This window comes from Hemiscyllium ocellatum, chromosome 16 (assembly GCF_020745735.1).
Source record: "Hemiscyllium ocellatum isolate sHemOce1 chromosome 16, sHemOce1.pat.X.cur, whole genome shotgun sequence".
Classification (NCBI taxonomy): domain Eukaryota; kingdom Metazoa; phylum Chordata; class Chondrichthyes; order Orectolobiformes; family Hemiscylliidae; genus Hemiscyllium; species Hemiscyllium ocellatum.
The window spans coordinates 62,867,310-62,889,473 of NC_083416.1; the positions used below are offsets into that span (position 1 = coordinate 62,867,310).

At 39.9% G+C, this 22,164-nt stretch overlaps 1 protein-coding gene across 1 annotated transcript in view; it reads left to right on the forward strand.

Moving 5' to 3' along the window:
- sgcd (sarcoglycan, delta (dystrophin-associated glycoprotein)) overlaps positions 1–22,164 on the forward strand; it is a 196,252-nt gene that overhangs the window by 163,880 nt on the left and 10,208 nt on the right. Inside the window, exon 6 of the mRNA XM_060837326.1 lies at positions 1,023–1,095. Coding sequence (XP_060693309.1) covers positions 1,023–1,095 — 73 coding nt within the window. The remainder of the gene's footprint in view (positions 1–1,022; positions 1,096–22,164) is intronic.

A 22,164-nucleotide genomic window follows, 5' to 3' on the forward strand; every position in this document is an offset into this window, starting at 1 on the left:
GCTGTCATGACTCAATGTGTAAAGGCTATAGTTTGGAAAGTGAAAGCCAGCTGCTGGGTATTAACTGAAGAACATAAAATGCTTTGGAAAAGTTTGTTGTCACTTTTCCCAATTTGTGATGATTGAGTTAACTGATCCAAACCAGGGTAGTAATATTACTGTCAGAATGGATGATCCCCGTATACTTTAAGATTTTGATATGGCGAGCAAATGTACATAAGAATTTCAGGTAAAGACATGATTAGGCTTGTCTGTGGTGCCCTCTTATGGCCAAATAACCTGTCAACTGCTACTATCCACTTCTCCACACTTGAGCGATGGCTACTAACACAGAGTAAAAATGAATGACCAGTGTACTGGAAATATAACCCAGGAAGGATGCATGTTTTCAAAGTTGTTACAAAATAGGAAATACTGGAACTATGAAGCAGGCCAATCATAAGCTGTAAGGTAACAGTCTTGAGACTAGGATGTTTCTCAAATTTTACTTTTATTTTTGTTTCCTTTTAGCACATTTGGTACAGTGAAGGAAATAACCGTTGCTTTTTTCCTTAGCCAGCTTCAGAATCTGAATTTCCTCACTTCTGAAACCCAAGTTGGGTATGATTTTTCTTATTTAGAGGTCATCTTGACAATACTTGGTGCATCTCTAATGTAATGCAGCTGAAGTACTCATATCCATGGAGCACAAATCAAACCTGTGTATCATGATATTGTGACATTTTGCCTTGGTGCTCTATCATTACGTGTGAATTTTAACTCTTGGCTGGGAAAGCAGTCCAGGGAGCAGCCAGCAGGAAACCTATTTGATTTCAGCAGTGAGAACTCATTAACTGCCACTGGCTGGTTTCCACTGCTTGAGTAGAAAAATCTCCAGAATATGTCAGCAAGTTACGTGTTTCTAAATATCTTATATTCCTATGTGCAAAAATGTTGGTGCTCGCCGAGTGAACTATTCTGAGTGTAGAATTGCAGAAGTCTGAATTTTAATAGTTCTAACATTAACTGGTTTTCCCCTGCAGGTGCTGAAGGAGCTGTGTTTGAAAAGTCTCTAGAAACACCACTTATCCGAGCCGAACCGTTCAAAGAGTTAAGGTATCAAATATGATTTGATCATTCTTTTTAATTTTTTCCCTATACGGTTCCTTCCTTTCACTCTCTTCTCCCTTGTCCTTTCAAACTGCCCATCTTTTCCTCTTCCCCATTTGTTTATTTTCTCTTCTATTTTCTTCGTCCTTTTCTTTCTCATTCTTTTCATCCATTAGATATTTCCTTTTGTCTCTCTTTGATGGTTTCTCTTCCTTTTGACTCCATGTGATTTCTGAAATCAGTCTACTAATGTGCAAAACTTATGTTGAACGGTATTGCTCCAGAATTATTGCCAAAAATATATAGACTTGACTTGAGTCATAGAGGTCTGCAGCACAGAAAAGGGCCCTTTGATCCGTCAAGCCAGTGCTGACAAGCACCTATTTGAATCACATTTTCCAGCACTTGCCCTAAAGCCTTGCATTAGAGTGGTGCTGGAAAAGCACAGCAGGTCAGACAGCATCTGAGGAGCAGGAAAATCGACATTTTGGGCAAAAGCCATTCTTGATTAAGGGCTTTTGCCTGAACCGTCGATTTTCCTGCTCCTCAGATGCTGCCTGGACTGCTGTGTTTTTCCAGCACCACTCTAATGTTGACTCTGATCTCCAGTATCTGCAGCCCTCACTTTCACCTAGAGCCTTGCATGCCTTGGCATCAATAATGCACATCTAAATACTTCTTAAATGTTATGAGCTTTTCTGCGTCCACCACTTGTACACAATGAGTTCCGGACTCCCACCAGGATAATTCCCACCAGATTACCTGGGTAATCAAAAATCATCACATCCTCTCTAAACCTTCTGATCAATACCTTAAATGTTTACCCCCTTATCCGTGACCATTCCATCCAGCGGAAAGTTCTGTCCTGTTTATCCTGTATAAGCCACTTATAATTTTATACACCATCATAGCCCTTATCAGTCTCCTCTGCTTTGAGGAAAACAATCTCAGTCTACCCAGTCTCTCTATCTGTAACAGAAGCTTTGTAGTGATTACACAATGAAGGCAAGGCAAAAAGTTGCCTTCATCTTATCAGACCATCGGGCTGCTCTCTTATTCAAGAGAGACAGTTGGTGTTGCGTTTAACCTGAGGGTCACAATACCTCAGACCAGGGGAGAGGTTGAGAAGGAGATTCCTTGATTGTAACATCAGCTGGTGTGGGAATTGAAACCCACCACTGGTATCATTGCACTGCAAACCAGCCATCCAGCCAATTAAGAGAAACCTACCTCTTGAGTGTATTGGTATTATATATGTATCCTCAGACTTACAGCAAGACAGGTAGTAATGATAGAGGGAATGGACTAGTTGACATGCGAAGTGCAAATCTCTCTTCAAAACATAATAACCCACTTCCAAAGCACTAACTATTGACATTGTCTGACAGCAACTCCTGGTGTTGTTTCAGATTTGGTTTTGCATGTACATGGGGGCAAAGTTGATTTTCAGCAGAAGCACAGCATGGGTGCCCCATTCTATTCCCTCCCATTGATGCTATGAACACAATGTGAAGCCAACTGCTGATTCATTCTCAACTATTTTACACAAATGCTACAGACCAGGTTCACATCCGCTATTAATTTTAATTAATGCTAAAATTTGAATTAAGATTAAACTCCATTGGAAAAAATGACCATTGCAGGATCACAGACTTGGGATTGTTCTTTAATAAATGTTCCATTCCTGTAAATCTCTAAGAAGAAGAAAAAAGTGAGATCTTTTTGGCAATAGTCTGTTGTTCAACACTTCAAAGTTAGAGGACAATAAAATTATGACAACAGTGTCAAAGCTCAGTATCATTGCATGCTTTTTTTGAATCATATTTTGCATATTGTGAGGAAAATGTTTGCTTCAGCATTTTCATTTGCTTGTAAACGGTATAAAAGTGAAATGAATTATACTTGAAATCTTGACTTTATCAGACAACAACTAAAAGGTGAGTCTGTAGAAACATTTGATCCAAGAATTGAACCAGCACAAGAAATTACTTGACATAGAACAGATTTATCTTTTAGTTGCTTGGCACATGGCAAGCTTTCTCTTTAATCTCTTGGAATGCAGCACACTATCCATTTAATCCTTTGGTGTTTATCAGAATCTCATTGTAGCTTTCACTTTCCACTGAAGATGTTTACCTATAAGCTAACCTTCATACCATTAATACTGAGGTTTCAACTAAAATAGATTTAGCTTTTGAGGTTAATTATGTGTGGTCATTTTAAGATGCAGCTGGAAGAATTGCAAATGTTTCCTTTACAATCATAGAATATATTTTGCCTTACACCAGTCTCCCAAATCCTCTACTCCATCAAACTAGATTAGTGCATCTCCCCTTCTTTCACCTTACTATTGATGACCATGCTTGCAGTCTTCAAAGTCCAGTGCTTTGGAATTTCACCCCCGTTTCCTCAGGTCTTCATATCCCTTCCTTCCTTTTGTTAGTAAGGCTGCCCAATTTGTTACGATTCTGGATGGGATGCCTAAAGTTGTTAAGCTCCAGGTTGAGGAGGGACAAACTGGCTCTGCTTCTTTATTCACCTGGGAGACAGTGGGAGCTGCAGATGCTGGAGAGTTAAAGTCAATAAAGTGTGGCACTGGAAAAAGTACAGCAGGTCAGGCAGCATCTGAGAAGCAGGAGAGTCACTGTTTCGGGCATGACCCTTCATCAGATCTGATAAAGGCCTGAAACATCGACTCTCCTGCTCCTCAGATGCTGCCTGACCTGCTGTACTTTGTCCAGCGCCACACTTTACTGACTCTTCTTTATTCACCCAACCCCTTGTTCATTCAAACAAGGTTAATTTAAAACTAAATTATTTTCCTCGTGGATATCTTTCTCTCAACCCCAAAAGAACTTCTCTTTTAAAAGAAGTCAATTTAACAGGATTTTATTGAGTTAACGAGTCAAAACATGTGGTTTTGGAAAAGCACAGCCATTCAGACAGCATCTGAGGAGCAGGAGAGCCGATATTTCGAGCATAAGCCCTTCATCAGGAATGTTGATGAAGAATTTATGCTCAAAACATCAACTCTCCTGCTCCTCAGATGCTGCATGACCAGCTGTGCTTTTCTAGCACCACACTTTTTGAATCTGATCACCAGCATCTGCTGTCCTCAGCTTCTCCTCCTTTGCTGAGTTAACACAGTGAGTTTACTCATTGCTAAATATAAGAAGAATTAATAACACTACGCACATGCAATCAGTATAGAAATAAGAGGTGAGTCCAGAAAGATAAAAGTTATGAAAAAACAGCTTTATGGATCAGTCTTTGAATTGTTTCTGATAGTTAAATGTTCTGACCTCTGTAGCGGAGGTTACCTGTATTTGGTTGGTTGAAAAGTTGATTTGCAGGTTGGTTGTGATTCTTTATTCTGATTCCTTTCAACCAAAAATGAATTCCAGTATTTAGAGAGAGAGAAAGTCCTTTTGTTATCCTGCTCTCTTTTCTCTAGTTTGATCGGCGGTTGGCTTCCTAAACTCTGAGTGCTAAAATTCCTTTATTGACAGCACAGGATGATTCAGCTTCAGATGTGGTGTGATGCCTGAACCCAGAGTGGTAAACATGAGAACATTCAATCCCACTAGCACACTCCAGTTGAGGTGAAGCTTGTTTTTTAACACCTGTCTTTCAAAGGGAAAGGTATATTCTTCCAAGGGAAAGCATGTCTGCAGTTTGGGACATAATTTTTATGGTGGCTTGCTGTCGATAAGAGGGTTGTCAGCCATCGTTATCTTTGTAATCAAACGAGATCACAGCCCCATCTGTTTGACTTGCCTCTTCTCCCTTTGAAAAGTTATTGTTTAAAGTTCCATTCACAACTCTACTTCTGACATTCTGTAATTCTCTCTTTAGACACTCACTTAATTTATATGCATATCTATTTTTGACTGAAACAACCCTCTTTTTAAAATGCTTTAGGGAATTAGAACTTTTAAATGTCAATACTACTTCAGAGTTCTGATCCTTGCCCGCAATGCATTGAGCTTATTTAGAACTCGTTTACTGAGACCAGACTGATGGTAACTCCTCCATACATCTCCTTCGTTAACTCAATGTGACTTTCATAGTAAATGAGACCATTATTAAGTAGATTTTTTTAACACTAAAGATGCGATAATATGCAGGTTGTTTTAAATATAAGTGAATTTTCAAGATTTTGATTTTATCTCATTGCTCTCAGTAACTAAATAAGCCTTGAGTCTGGGTTAAATGAAAATGTTCCAACTTTCAATTTCTCTATTTACTTCTTGAGCTGAGTTGGGCTCAGGTCATGTCCAGTCTTGTCAAGTACTTCCTTAATTGGCCGGTTGTTTGATTCTTAGCTCCCACTGTCCTATTATCCACTAAGCGGGTGGTTGAGGATCTGGGAGGATAACAATGAAACCTTCATAGGATCATCCTGCTTTATACACACCTTTAATCTCTCTGAAGACATTTTGAGTAGTGGGCAGGAGAACATTTGGTTTGGATTCTTAAACTGCTTTATTCTCTAGTAGTGTTTTTTTTTCTTTCAGCACGGAGTTAGGATTGATGGTAAAATTTCAACATTCACCATCATCAACCATTTGGAACTGATCATTTCTTCAGAATATGTGCAGCAAGGTCTGAAAAATCTGAACTCTGAATCTGTCACTTGGAGTTCTTATACAGACCAACCATGGGCCTACTTGATCCTACCCCAACAGATGTCAATCACAGTTTTGTACAGAATTTCTTAGCTTTGTAGTTTCACCACAATGTTATGCCATAATCTTCACATTTACCCCATGCAAGAAATGTTAGCATTTCCATTCCTGTTCGAGGATCTTTGAAAATCTTTTAACAGATTGGTTCCTTGAATAGCCCTATGATATCCCTGTAAACAGTTGAAGTAACACTGTCCTTATGTGAAATTATTGCCAGAGGGATCAGTTGATTGCTATGCAAGACTTAGTTCGCTTTTAGTGGTAAGTACCTTACTTTGTAATTGACTGAAAACCCTGGGCCATAGGCAATATTAGAGGCAGTCAGTATAATCAGTGTAAGTGATGTTCATTTCTCTTACAATGGAACATGCAGGACTTAGTCGGCTGGATCATTAACTCAACTTAAAAATTCAAATCTTTTGATGTCCTACATGCAAATCAATGCTTCGCTCCTTTACAGTCATATGCTTTTGGCATTTTTGGTGACAGTCTTATTTCTTTGTTAAACTCCCTCTCTCTGTCCTCTTTGGTCTACAGAAATCACAAGAGTTTGTTTATAGTATGATGCTGGATGAACGCACTGAATTCAACTATGTGGCATTTTTACAGGCAGTATCCTGCTCTGCCACTATTAATGATTGCTAGAAAAGCTCAAGTCAAGAATATGAGCAAATACTGCCAAATTCCCTGAATGAGTGCTACTCCAGCAACACTCAAGTAGTTTGACAACCATCTGGGGCACAGCAGTCAATTCGACACCCATTTACAAATATTCACCCCATTCATACCAATGCACAGTATCAGCAGTGTGGACCAACTACAAGATACTCTGCAGAAATATACCTTCAAACCCAGGACCACTACCAAGGGCACTGGATACATGGGAACACCACCACCATCAAGTCTCCCTCCAAGCCACTCACCATCCTGGCTAGGAAATATATTGCCGTTCCTTCACTGTCACTGCATCACAATTCTGGAATCTTATCCCTGAGAGCACTATGGCTGTCCCTACACCTATTGGACTGCAGCAGAAAAAAAGAAGGTCATCACTATCCTCTCAAGGGCATTAGGGATGGTTGATAAATGCTGGCCCAGTCGGTGAAGTGTACAACACTGAATAAGTTTTTAAAAAGGCAGTCAAACAGCTAACTATCCATTAATATGGCCTAATTGGGTGAGAATACCTTTTCCATGCAATTTGACCCTGGGCCTACTCTGTGTGGAATCACAGTAGGACCTATGAATTCCCAGGACAGTGTATTAGGCGTGGAAGCTTCATACCTCAAGCCTCTTCTTTGCAGCTCCTGGGAACTCGGTGTTCCCAAAGTGCAGTGAGGGAAAAAAATCTACTTTACAATGTTCTCTTAAATAGAAGATGGAGTCCATTTGTTTTATTAGACGACTATTTGCAAATCATAGTAATCCATCTATTTCAGAGACATAGAGTGCAACAACAAATCCTTGACATATTTCACATTTTTACTTTGCAATTCTTTTAATGTACATGAGTCTTCTGCACAGTTTTTTTCTCTCTTTCATACGTTAAGTGTTGGAATAGTCATCCTTGCTGAAATGACATAAATCAAGTAGCTCATTCTTGCAATACAGCTAGTTTTTTTTTCATTGTCGTCAAACAACTAAGCGGTCAGGAGACTGAGGAGTTACATAACTGAGATGTATAAAACTATGAGGGACATAGACAGGGGAGACAAGAGGAACTTTTCCTCTTGTTCAAGGGATCAGTGATCAAGAGACATGGACAGAAGGTTTTGAGAGGATGTGAAGAAAATGTGTTTCACCCAGAAGGTTGTGGGAATTTGGAACTCTCTGCCTTTAGGGGTGAGAGAGGCAGAAGCCCTCATAGCATTGAAGAAGTATTTAGATGTGCACTTGTGATGCCAAGGAATACAAGACAATGGGCCACATGCTGAAAAATGGGAGTAGATTAGTTATGTGTTTGCTTTTGACTGGCACAGATTAGATTACTTACAGTGTGGAAACAGGCCCTTCGGCCCAACAAGTCCACACCGACCCGCCGAAGCACAACCCACCCATATTCCTATATACCCCTTACCTAACACTATGGGCAATTTAGCATGGCCAATTCACCTGACCCGCACATCTTTGGACTGTGGGAGGAAACCGGAGCACCCGGAGGAAACCCACGCAGACACAGGGAGAACGTGCAAACTCCATACAGTCTGTCGCCTGAGTCGGGAATTGAACCCGGGTCTCAGGCGCTGTGAGGCAGCGGTGCTAACCACTGTGCCACCGTGCCGCTCAGACTTATGAGCTGAGAGGTATTTTTCTGCCTGCTGACCTCTACGACTTGATTATTCCATGTATTTGTATGGCTCTGCTTTATTTTTACTATCCAGTAATATAGTGCAACATAGAATTATGTTTTTGTTGATGAGAGGAATGGTATGTTTTTTGCTGAAAGATTAATTTACACACTGTTGATTTATCTGTGTGTCAAACTGGCTTTAATCTGACACAAAATTGAGGACTCTCCATCTCAAATATATGTAAACCTTTAACTTTTGCTTTAACTTGAATTGCAGTACTTCAGGTCTATTTGCCTCTACCTGTGAATAATGAAAGAGCATACATTCAATGATGATATTGTCTTCAATTCTCCCGATATGAGGGCTAATAACGCCACATATGACTAAGTGTAAAGTTATTTAGATTAAATAAACTTACTGAGAGCTAACAGTTGTCTATCTTTGTTTTAAAATAGAAACTGCTGTATAATTTATTTTTGTTTGGCTGTTACACTTTGCAGCAGAAAGGCACTCTCACTGTCTCTCCCTCTCTCTCACATTTCCTTTCTTCTTCCCCTTTGCCTTGTCAGTAATCTATCATCCCATTTTCCTCTCAATTCTTTTTTTTCTAGCTTTCCTCCTCCCTGACTTCCTCATTGTTTGCTTTTGTAATTGATTACTCAGCTTCATCATTTCACTAGATGAAAGTGAGGACTGCAGATGCTAGAGATTAGAGTCAGGAGGGTGGTGCCGGAAAAGCACAGCAGGTCAGGCAGCATCCGAGGAGCAGAAAAATCGATGTTTTGGGCAAAAGCCCTTCATCAGGAATGAGTCAGGGAGCCTCAGGGATAGAGAGATAAATGAGAGGAGGTGAAGGGCTGGGAGTAAGGTAGCTGAGAGTGCAATAAGTGGATGGAGGTGGGGATAAAGATGACAGGTTGGAAGGGAGGGTGGTACAGATAGGTGGGAAGGAAGATTGACAGATGGGACAGGTCATGAGGACGGTGCTGAGCTGGAAGGTTGGAAGTGGGGTAAGGTGGGGGGAGGGGAAATGAGGAAACTGGTCAAATCTGCACTGATGCCATGAGTTGGAGGGCCCCGAGGCAGAAGATGAGGTGCTCTTCCTCCAGGTGTCAGGTGGTAAACGAGTGGTGATGGAGGAGGCCCAGGACCTGCATGTCCTCGGCAGAGTGGGAAGGGAAGTTGAAGTATTTGGCCACAGGGAGGTGAGGTTGGTTGGGACGGCTGTGTCCAGAGATGTTCTCTGAAGCGCTCTGCGTGTAGGAAATCACATCAGGAGTAACGGATACAGTAAATGACATGTGGAAGTGCAGGTGAAACTTTGATAGATGTGGAAACTCCTTTGGGGCCTTGGACAGGGATGAGGGGGATTGTGCAGGCACAGGTTTTGCAATTCCTGTGGCGGCAGGGGAAGGTGCTGGGAGGGGAGGGTGGGTTGTTGGGGGGGAGTGGACCTGACAAAGTAGTCATGGAGGGAATGGTCTTTATAGAAAGCGGATAGGGATGGGGAGAGAAATATATCTCTGGTGGTGAGGTCCATTTGTAGGTAGTAGAAATGGCGGAGGATGATGCAATGTATACAGGGTTGATGGGGTGGAAGATGAGGACCAGGCGAGTTTCTCTATCTTTCAGTTGCAGTCTCATTAGTGAAAATAAACAGCTAAAGGAGAATGCAAGCAGCTTGGAATCTACCATCCCAGCAATTAGTCTTTATATTAAACTTCTGACTAACATGAGAGGAAAGCAGAAGCTGATGAGCGCCACATTGAGAAATATAAGTATGAATTATGAATCCATATTTAGAAATAAAAATCTGAATTATGGGCATTCACAGCTAAAAAGAGCAGCCTTGCATGTGGAATATAATTGTATTTTTATACTTACTGTTTAATGAGGATATGTTGCATTATTTTAAACTTTAAATCGCTCCTTTATGCTTACACCATAGTCTGGGGGAACAGAGAAAAAAAATTGATATTTTCAGGTTACGCTACATTTTTAAATTGTAGAATTGTAAATTGCTTCATATGATACCTGCTCCTGTGCCATTCTAAAAATAACTAGAAATAGAGTTATAGTGCTACATCTTTGCTTAGGCCCTTTTTGAATTCCGACCCCATGCTGTACAATTATCTGGATTAAAGGCTAAAGAATCAAAGGAATTGTCCCCTGGGCCTCATCAGTAGATTCGGAGTGATCATATCCCCACAAGCTGTTCGTCTAAGCAAATATATCTATGAAGCAGCTGAAGATGGCTGGGCCAATGAGTCCACCCGATGTCACTCCTGCAATGATTTTTTGGGACTGAGATAGCCAACCTCCAACAACCACAACTGTCTTCTTGTGTGTTCGATATAACTACAAGCAGTGGAGAAGTTTCCTCCAGTTCTCGTTGCTTCTAGCTTTACTGGGTTCCTTCATCATTCCTTCATCTTTCAAATGCTGCTTTGATGCTCTGGACAGTCACCCTCACCTGCCATCTTGACTTCATCTGTTTTGCTCATACTTGGGTAAAGGTTGTAATGAAGCCAGGGCCTGACATATTTTTTGAAGAAGAGTTCCAATAACCAAATTCCCACTTTGGAAGCAGAGGGTAACTCTATTTGTACAGAAGATCCTGTTACCTTATCTGTACACAGCTTGTCCCATTTAGAGAACACTACCTGCCCACTCTGCTCATGAGGGGCAATAATGCAGATAGTAGGGATTTAATTTTCCACGTAGAACAGGCAGAACACAGAGAAGCCAAGCCTTAAAATTTCATGGCGATGAAGAAATTTGATACATTAGTGCCACCTTCAACAGGAGGTTGGTGTTGCAGCAAGAGTACCATTCCAAAAGCAAAACAGTGATTGACTGGGGGCATTATTTTGAAGAACTAATGGAGAAAAAAAATTATGTTCAGAGATGGCTTCTACAAAATTTTCTCATATCTTGTATAATTTCAAACTAAAAACTTTTGAATATTTCTTTAAGTTCTGCCATTGCAGTCTGTTTTTGCAATGAGGATTCCTCACCTTGTTTTGGATATCAATCATGGAAGCCTGTGCAATAAAGTTGAGTGGAACTGTTGAGTGGAAGTCTGGTTGGTGCACCATATGCAGGGATCAAGTGCAGTGAAAACTCTCTGGTATTCTTGGAAAAAACACATGGCAACTGTTTCATTTAGTATACACTAAACGTATCTAAATGTCTCATGGGGAGATGATCCAGAGATCTAGGTCATGTTCTGGGGGGCACGGGTTCAAATCCCACCACGGCAGATGGTGGAATTTGAATTCAACAAAAATCCGGATTAAGTCATCGTTGATTGTTGGAAAAACCCATCTGGTTCACTAAAGTCCTTCAGGAAAGGAAACTGCCATCCTTATCTGGTCTGACCTACATTTGACTCCAGACTCTCAGCAAACTTTTAACTGCCCTCTGGGCAATTAGGGATGAGCAATCAATGCAGGCCTAGCCAGTGACGCCCTCATCTCATGAATGAATAAAGGAAAATAAAGTGCTGTGCTTGTTGACTAACCCGTTCCTCAAGGAGATTGGGAAAAGTAAGTAAGGGAGAGCAGATTTGAGAAAGAAGAAAAAAGTGACAGCGAGAACATGAAAACAAAGTAAAAAGAACAGCCAAGAGAAGCAAAAAAACACACAGAATCAGAGGTTAGCCAAGGGTTCAGGAGCCAGTTAGAGAAACCATTATAGATAGCACACAAAAGTAAGTGGTATATAGGGCACCATTTGATTGTGAAATTGCAATAGTGCTGGACTGTAGAGAAAATTTGCTGCTGCGAAATGACTCAAGTGTCTTTGTATTATTTAATATCCAAATGACATATTTGTCCTTTAAGCACACTGCATCGTTGGTAAATTACTGAACAAATGTTTTGCGGAAAATACTAAATTAAATTGAGCCCCTTTTATTGCTGCTCATGAATAATTAAATGTGAACGTTATTCAGTTGATTGGTACAATACTCAATGTTATGTTTAATTGCATAATAAAAAGGATATTTTCCTCCCTGATGTATTATTATCTAAAGGCATGCAAAGGTCTTTTCTTCCAACAAAGTGGAACGTTGATCCCAAAAAATGTTAGTCCACTTCTTATATCTGCATTAGGACGATGCTGCCCCATTAATAAGGTTATTTTGCCCTTGCTTTTTCTCGAGAAGGACCGTAAAGGCAGAGGCTCAGAAATGTCTGAAAATATCTACTTGAAAAGATGTTTAAGTTTTTTTAAAACACTTGTACAATGAAAGGGGAGTGGCCAGTTCAGGGATTTTTTTCTGATTTGGTTTGGTTTGGTTTGAGCAAGCAGTCTTTTAATCAAAAAAAGCTGCTGGGGGAGAAAGTTTCCTGATACAACAGAGGTTTTCTGGCTGACTCTGTCTCTTGACACCCCTCCTGTAAGAGCCCATGTTAGATTTTACCCTGTGTGTTAAGGGGGCATTTATGGGGATTTTGCAGGTATTTGGAACAGCATCAATAAGTTGTGATAGAGTCAATTGGGTTTTTAGATAGGTTAAGTTATTCTAAATTTGAATTCTCATTTGTTTGTGTTTCATTCAGTAGTCTGTAAATAAATTCTGTTTTGTTTAAAACTAAGTGGTGGGACCAGCTGCATCACTCCTGAAACATCCACAGTACATCTGCTTAAAACAACTAGATAAGTTAGGATTTGGGCTACTTTCTTGAAATGTTTTGAGGGGGTCTGGCCTGGTCCATAATAGTATAAGAAATGCTGCTAATGAAGTACTTGTCTCCATGATCCTTCTCAGTCAAACATCACCATATAAAGCCTGATGTAGCACTTTGTGTCTGTGCCTATGAATTCATTGGTCTCTGTGATGGTAATTGGTAACTCCACGACCTCTTCCTGTCACAAGCCACTTTTCTTTTTTTATCTTTCTTATTGAAAATCTGAATTCATAACTCCTAATGCATTTTACTTGGTTGAGCGCACGCAGCGTTGGGATGAAACTATTAAGTGGCCCTTACAAAGTCTCAGTTGTTTTCTGGATAGAGTGGTCAGTCTAAATTCTTGTTTCCGTGGCAGGGAACCCAAAAGGTAACAGGGTCTCCTCCCTATTCACAGAGTTGAGTCATGCAGCATGGAAACAAACCCTTCAGTCCAACCTGTTCACGATGACCATAATCCCAAACCAAACTAGTCCCACCTGCCTGCACTTGGCCCATATCCCGCCAACCCCCTCTATCTCTCTGAGAAAACAGGACTTCAAACCTTCCAAATTTCCTCTGCAGGCAAGTTAAATTCTACCCATGGTTGCAAGGTGACTAAGGTTCAGAAATAAATATTCTGTGATATACAACATTTCAGAAGGATAGACAGAATGGAACAACAGAAGTATATATGTTAATAAAGAACTGTATAAGGACACCAGTAGGAAGTGGCCTTGGCACAAAACATCAGGAAGCAAGGAATTGGGAATAGCATGGATCGGAAAGCACTGGTTGGAGTAGTTTATGGGATCTGAAAATGTGTTGCTGGAAAAGCGCAGCAGGTCAGGCAGCATCCAAGGAGCAGGAGAATCGATGTTTTGGGCATGAGCCCTTCTTCCTGAAGAAGGGCTCATGCCCGAAATGTCGATTCTCCTGTTCCTTGGATGCTGTCTGACCTGCTGCACTTTTCCAGCAACACATTTTCAGCTCTGATCTCCAGCATCTGCAGTCCTCACTTTCTCCTAGTAGTTTATGGGATGCCTAATGCAGATGATGTCATGGCACAGAGCATTAAGCAAGAAACCATTGGTACATTATAATTGTGGAGTAATTTAATCTTCACATTAAATTTGCAAATAAAATTGGCAAAAGTCTGGAAGCTGAGTTTGAATAATGATTTCACGGTCGTTTTCTCGAACATCGTAGTTTCTAAAATGTTCCAGGATATAGATGCTTCAGACAGGATGGGGAGGGAAGTAAAAGTGAGGGGGGGGGGGGGGCGGAACAAGTTGCATTGCTGATCAGGGATAATATTATGGCTGTGCTAAAGGAGGACAATATTGAGGGGCTAAGCAGTGAAGCATTATGAGTAGAGCTGAGAAATAAGAAGGATGCAGTTACATTGTTGGGGCTGTACTACAGGTCTCTCAACAGTGAGCGTGAGGTAGAAGAAAAAGTAGGTAAACAGATTATGGGAAGATGTAGAGGCAGATGGTGGGAGATTTTAATTTTCTCAACATTGACTGGGATGCACTTAGTGTCAGAGGTCTGGGTGGGGCAGAATTTGTAAGAAGCATCCAGGATAGTTTTTGAAAGCAGTATGTCAATAGTCCAACTAGTGAAGGGCCATATTGGACCTGGTGTTAGGAAATGAACCAGGCCAGGTGGTAGAAGTGGCAGGGTTTCTTTGGTAGTAGTGGCCACAATTCTATAAGTTTTTGAATACTTGTAGACAAAGCTCAGAGTGGTCCTAAGGGAAGAGTACTAAACTGGACCAAGGCCAATTATATCAAAATTTGGCAGGAGCTGGGAAATATGTATACGGTGCAGCTATTTGAAGGGAAGTCCACATTTGATATGTGGGACGCTTTCAAAGAAAGATTGAAGATTGTGCAAGATAGGCATGTCCCTTTGAAAACAAGGGATGGGAAAGGCAAGTTTTGTGAACTGTGGATGATTGGAGAAATCGTGCGACTAGGCAAGAGGAAAAAGGAAGCATAACTAAGGTCCAGGCAGCTAAGAACAGAACGGGCCTTGGAGGAATAGCGGGAGAATAGGACCAATCTTAAATGAGGAATCAAGCGGACTAAAAGGGGTCATGAAATAACTTTAGCAAGCAGAATTAAGGAGAATCCCAATGTCTTTTATTTATATATGAGAAGTAAGAGTGTGACGAGAGAAAGGGTTGGGCCACTAAAAGATAAGGAAGGAAGGTTGTGTGTCAAACCTGAGAAAATGGGTGAGATTCTCAATGATTACTTTGCATCAGTGTTCACTGAGGAGAGGGACATGATGAATGTTGAGATTAGAGATCGAAGTTTTTTTACTTTGGATCACGTTAACGTAAGGAGGGAGGATGTGTTGGGTAGGCTAAAGTATATTAAGGTGGAAAAGTCCACAGGACTGGACGAGTTCTATCCCAGGTTGCTGAGGGAGACAAGAGATGAAATAGCTGGGGCCCTGACAAATATCTTTGTCGCATCCTTAAACATAGGCAAAGTGCCAGAGGAGTGGAAAGTTGCTAATGTTGTTCCCCCTGTACAAGAAGGGTAGTAGGGATATTCCAGGTAACTACAGACCAGTGGGCCTGACATCAGTGGTGGGATAGTTGCTGGAGAAGATATTGAGGGATAGAATTTTTTATGTTTGGAAAAGCATGGGCATATTAGTGATAGACAACGTGATGTATTGCGGGGAAATCGTGCCTTACCAACTTAATAGAGTTTTTTGAGGAAGTGACCAAGTTGATAGATGAAGGAAGGTCTGTAGATGTCATATACATAGAGTTTAGTAAGACATTTGATAAGGTTCCCCATGGTAAACTAATGGAGAAACTGAAGTCACATGGTGTGCAGGTTGTTCTAGCTGGGTGGATAATGAACTGGTTGAGCAATAGGAGACAGAGAGTAGTAATTGAAGAGTGTTTCTTGAATGGAGAAAGGTGACCAGTGGTGTTCTGCAGGGATCAGTGCTGGGGACACTGTTGCTTGTGATATACATAAATGGTCTGGGAGAGGGCATTGGTGGTCGGATCAGTAAGTTTGCAGGTGACACGAAGATTGGTCGAGTAGCAGAAAACGTAAGGAACTATCAAAGAATACAGGAGAATATAGACAGACTGGAGAGTTGGGTAGAGAAGTGGCAGATGGAGTTCAATCCGAGCAAATGTGAGGTGATGCATTTTAGAAGGTCTAATTCTCGAGCAAACTATACTGTAAACAGAAGAGCCTTGGTAAAAGTTGATGAGCAGACAGATCTGGGAGTTCAGGTCCATTGTACCCTGAATGTGGCTGCACGGGTGGATAGAGTGGTCAAGATGGCATATGACATGCTTGCCTTCATCGGACGGGGTATTGAGTATAAGAGCTAGCAGGTCATGTTAAAATTGTACAAGACTTTGGTTTGGCTTTCTGGTCACCACATTACCAAAAGGATGTGGATGCTTTGGAGAGGGTGCAGAGAAGGTTTACAAGGATGTTGCCTGGTATGGAAGGTGCTAGCTATGATGATAGGTTGAGTAGGTTAAGATTGTTTTCATTAGAAAAAAGGAGGTTGAGGGGGGACCTGATTGAGGTCTACAAAATCATGAAAGTTATAAACAGGGTGGATAGTGATAAACTTTTTCCCAGGGTGAGGGATTCAATAACGAGAGGTCATGTGTTCAAGGTGAGAGGAGAAAAGTTTAAGGATGATACACGCAGAAATTACTTTACACAGAGGGCAGTAAGTGCCTGGAATGCATTTCCAGCAGAGGTAATAGAGGCAGGCACTGTAGATTCATTTAAGATGCGTCTGGACAGATGCATGAGTAGGTGGGGAGCAGAGGGATACGGATCTTTCGGAAGTGGGTGACAGGTTTTGACAGTGGATTTGGATCGGCACAGGCTTGGAGGGCCAAAGGGCCTGTTCCTAGGCTGTAAATTTTCCATGTTCTTTGTTCATTGAACAATATATTGTGTAAGCAATTAGCTGTAAATTTATTTTTGACCTGTTATTGTGCAGTTAGGTGGAGTTAGTTTGTAACCTCACTGGGAAAAATCATCTGGGAAAACAAGATCACAATATGACTGGGTTCCATTGGACATTTGAGACTCACATACTTTGTTCCAAGATAAGTATCTTAAACAATGGCAAATACATAACTACAATGAGAGTGCTGACCTTTCTGAGAAAGGTAATTTTAGGAAATATTTTCCATTGATGTTTATTCTGTAATGGTAATGGAGATTCACCTAAAGCATATCATTTACCAATCTCAAATAGATAATGTTATTAATTGTTGCAAAAGAGCATGTTTTCTATGCTAATTGTCCCTGTGGTATTACCCTGTCACTGTTCTCCTAGTAGAGGACACTAAAGAATTGTATAATTCGCCTGGATTTGTTTTAAGAAAGAAAGGCCTTCTTCAGTTTTATCTCCTGTCAGTTTGGAGGAATCTGGAATAAATAGCATATCGAATTCTTTTGAAATTAAAAAATAAAACACATGGGACTTAATATAAATCTAATTGTTAGAAAAAAATGAATGAACCCACTGACAGCTTAAACGTAGCAGAGGAGGAGAGATAAACTCGCACAGTACATTGGAAAGTTAAGCTGGTTGGCACTAATAAAATCTACAGCTGATGAGGAAACCTGAAAACTTGAACAGGCAGCAACAAAAAGCATACATCTGTCACAGCCATTCGAAGAGTTTAATATAATAAAGCATTGCATGCTGGGTTTGGCTGCTTGTTGGACAGTTGCTGGTCTCTAACCAGTGAAAATTCAAATACATACATGCCATTTTCCTATTGACAATCATCCAACTGGATGAGGTCAACAATATCTTGCAGAGACAACTTTGGCAGCTGGAGGATAGACAAATGTTTCAAATGCATACCAATGGGTTCGAATGTTTTTGTGCCCTTTGCAGCTGTGAGCAGGCACAACAATTTTGAGGTTCAGGCTCCAACATTTGTGTGGCAAACTGCTGGTACCAAGTGGGCAGTCTGCTTCAACTGCCTGCTTGAAACACATCTTTGTAAGCCCTTTGTGGGTCCCACTAAGGCCTCTCAAATGTGGAGGATGTGGGGACTGGTAACAGTCCCTTTCTCTAGAACAGGCAAGAGCCTGTTCAAATGCTTTCATGAATTTGTTTGAACTAATTGTATTTTAATTCACAAATTGACAGAAGATGTGCCATGCATACTAACCTCAGTAAGCAGTCTAACCAGTGGTTGATAGGGAAATGGCAAGATTTTGAGGATTTACATTATGAAACTTTTAAGAGGGCCAAAAGGAACAGGCCATAATGGCTGGACTTTCCCGTGCTGTTACCAACTCATTTCCTGCGCTAAAGCTTGCACTTTGTATCTGTGAACCCATTTGTCATTAGTATCATACTGGAAAAATTCACATGAATCTAAAAGAAACCTAGGAAATGGTTTGATGTTTTCATTGGGCACTATTTATTTCGTGCCCTTCTTGGACTCAAAAAAAATGTTCTTGGAGTCATTGGTTTCATGTATGCCAGATACCCAAACTCCATGTCCTTCATCCCATACATCTCATGCATTTGCCATATGTGCCATTGACTTTGTAGACCATCTAGAGTTGGCTAGCTCAATTGAATGGAGGGTTAGTTTATGATGCACAGTGACAACAATAGCATGGGTTGATTTCCCATGCTCGGGGCTGAGGTCACCATGAAAGTTCCACTGTCTCAATCTCATCCTTTGCCTGAGGTGTAGTGACCCTCAGGTTAAGGCACAACCAATAGTCTCTTGAATGAGAGAGTGGGACCATGGTGACTTTACCTTTTTTATTTAATTAGTTTAGTTCAAACTCAGAAGGCTTTAACAGAATTCGAGGGAATTCTGGAAGTATGTGTGAAAAATGAGAAGTGGAATTCCAGTTCTCCTCTCCTCCTTTTATTCTCGTTCGCATCTGAGGAGAGGATTTCTGATTTCTTCTGAGAAATTAGGTACATGTCTGCTTATTCACTTAGACTAATTCCTTCCACCCCCGGGGATTGTGTTCCTGGTTGTGATGTGTAGCTACATAGCAAGGTGTAAATATTAATCAAAAACTGATTATTCAAGACTTACAACTACAATTGCTCTTTTCCATACCGGTCTCGGAGGATCGTCTTGGTAGGTCAACAATTTAATCCTTATCTAAACACATTGTTATTATTTGATTTGTTTTCTCTCAAAGTAATCTAGCATTATTTAAACATTTTAGGATTTATATTTATGATCTAACATTTAATCACAGGGGATTTCTTTTAAAAAATGTGTAATGCTTATCACAACAATGTTTAAAGCTATAATTATGATTATTATTAACTGAATTCAAGAAAGGTGATTTTTAGCATGTGTCAATTATTTTGGATTTCAGCCAACTGCAAAGTCATTGAGTGCAAACTATAGCATACGTGCTGTAAAATAAATAGCTCTCTTTAGTTCTGTCTCAGAGCTTTTTGTTTCAACGCTCAGATGGCGCAATTTCAAACTGACAAATGCTCGAGGAGACGATGAATTTCAATCTTTCTTCCCTCCCCAACTGGGCTGTAAAATTTGCTTCATTTGTTTTGATGTAGCAATCGGCAAGCACTCAATCACACTAAACTGAACCTTTTCCATTATATTACCACACACGGAGCGATATTCGCTAACGTAAATGCTACAGATTCCACATGAGTTATATGACAGCTGACAGACTGTTCAAATCTCACGTGACTCAGGTGAAAGCCACATCTTTTGTAATGTATTTTGCACAGGTTAAATTAAAGTCTTCCCATGCTTCAATGCACAGTAGCTGTGCTCATGTTATCAATGTGAAATACCATTTCTCTTAATAGATTAGGGTGGAATATTATAGATACCGAGACATATTACTGTTTCAATTATTGTCACATCATTCGCCCCAATGAAATGAATGAGATTAGAAAAGGAACTGGGTAAAGAGATTCACCTTTGACAATGATGTGCAACTATCCATGAACAGCACATGTGACAGCTCTCAACTTGAATCGTGCTTCTAGTTTCCTTCATCTGCAATGTGCCAATGTTATCAGTCTTCAGTTAATACTTGAAACATGACATGAGTGAATTACATAAAAACGTATTTTATCCATCATCAGAAATTGCCCACTGAGTATTGAGAAAGCAATCTGTTTGAGAGATACCAAGAAAAGTAATCCATCTTGGATGGTAGTATTAAATGGACATTATTACATCCATCTGTATTTTGTTCTTGATATTCAGTTCTGAAGTATGAGAGGCTTGAATTTCTCTTCACTTCAGATGCATTAAGCCTAATGGCCTGCCACTGTATGGTACACATGGAATCTGCAATAGTTAATTTCATAGAAAAGCTTTGGATGCAGGGATATAACAAGGACTACAATTTAATATGATTAACTGCTCATCAATTTCTGCTTTCGGATAGCACAGCAATTCTGCTACCCTGTCCTCTAATTAATTATTGAATTATTAATACCTCCTCCATTCAAATTGCTTTTAAAGCTTGAACATGCAAGTTATTATTGCAAATTCAGAAGTTTTTGAAATAAACCTTGAGCTTAGATCAGACATGTGGTAATGGCAGTCATGCTTCCTGTGACATCTTGCTTGGCATTCAAAATGAAAAGCAACTATTACATGAAAAGTCAACGCTAATTCATTTCAATAGAAGGAGTCAGCCTTGGCATAGGGGTTGCAATAGTTCATAATCAGAATCTTCTTGAAGTATCAGGTCACATATTGTAAACTTTCCTAATTGCCTGCTTTATCTGCATGTTAATCTTCTATGATTTGTGGGCAATATTATCCATTTTCTCTCATCAATAACAAAAAACATCTTTTGCAAATATGATTAACTCACAATTCTCTATATTATTTTCCATCTGACACCTTCTTGTCTCTTTACATCCTTTTCATAGTGAAAGAGCCATTTTGATTTTGTTTCAGGAACAAACGTAGATACAGGAGTGCGGGTGAAGTGTCATCAAACTTAAACATTAATTGATTCTCTTATCACATATTCTGTTAGACCTGTTAAACCCTGTTGAGTATTTTCTGGTTTTGATTCAGATATCCAACATATGCAGTTATTTTCTCATGGATACATTATAGTCAGTTTCCTCATCTGTTGACATAAATTATAAGTAGCTTGGAATGCAGCACTGATCCCGATAACGCTCCACTGCTTACAGACTACCAATACAGAAATGAATTGTTCCATCATAACATACTTGCCCTATTTTTGATAACTCTGATCTTTCATATCAACCTTTTATGTCCACTCAAACAGATTTTGAAAATTGAAGTACAATACATCCACTAGTTTTTCCCTATCTATCCTGCTGGTGACAATCTCAAAAAACTCTAATGGACTTGTCCAATGTGATTTCCTTTTTGTAATTCCTTGCTGATTCAGCTCAGGATTTTCCAAGTGTCCTTTTATAACACCCCAGTATGAATTTTATGTATTCAAGTATTTGCTTTAATACTGAAGTTAGGCTAACTGGCACATAATTTCCTCTTTTATCCTTATTTCTGAAGAGTAACATCACGTTTGCTACTTTGTTATCCATGTTGATTATTACAGGATTTAGGGAATTCTGAAAGATTCATACCAATATATCCCTGATTCTGTACCACCTTGCTTAAATCCCAATGACTAAAGTGATTAGGTCTGGGGACTTCTTAAACTTAGCTTTTAGCTTTCACTTCTCCAGTAAAATTGTTTTACTGACAGTAATTTCTATTACTTTTCCATTATGACTCGACCTTTGCTGAGTTTTTAAGCCTTCTACAAAGCCTTCTATCTGCAAACTTTTTAAGCCTTCTACAAAGACAATTACAATGTATTTGTTTAATGTCAACTCTTTATTTCTCGTACTTTCTCGTTTCTCTACTTCTAAAGTTGACTTTTGCTAATCTCTTTTTTTGCATCTCTGTAGAGATGTTTACAAGCTCCTTAATGTCACTTGCTAATTTATGCTCATAGTTTATATTTTAATTCTTTTTCAACTACTTGGACATCCTTTGCTGAATTTCAAATCTTGCCAATCCTCAAGCTTAGTTTTCTTTTAAAACCATAGCAAAATGACAGTTTGGAAGAAGTCACTGCAGTTGATTCTGTCCATACCAGCTCCCACCAAGAGAGCCTGAAATCTTTCCTTTCGGATAGTTACCCAGTTCTCAAAAGCCTCGATTGAATTTGCCTCCACTACATGCTTGAGCATTGCATTTCAGATCCTTGCTGTGTTAAAATGCTGAACCTCATGTCATCATATTATTCTATATTCTTTGGAAATTTGGTACAATCAAACTGGAACTCTATCAAAAACACATTGAGTTACACACCATCTACCATCCCCTGAGGAAAAGAACAGGAAATGACATCACCACAGGAAATGACATCACCAACA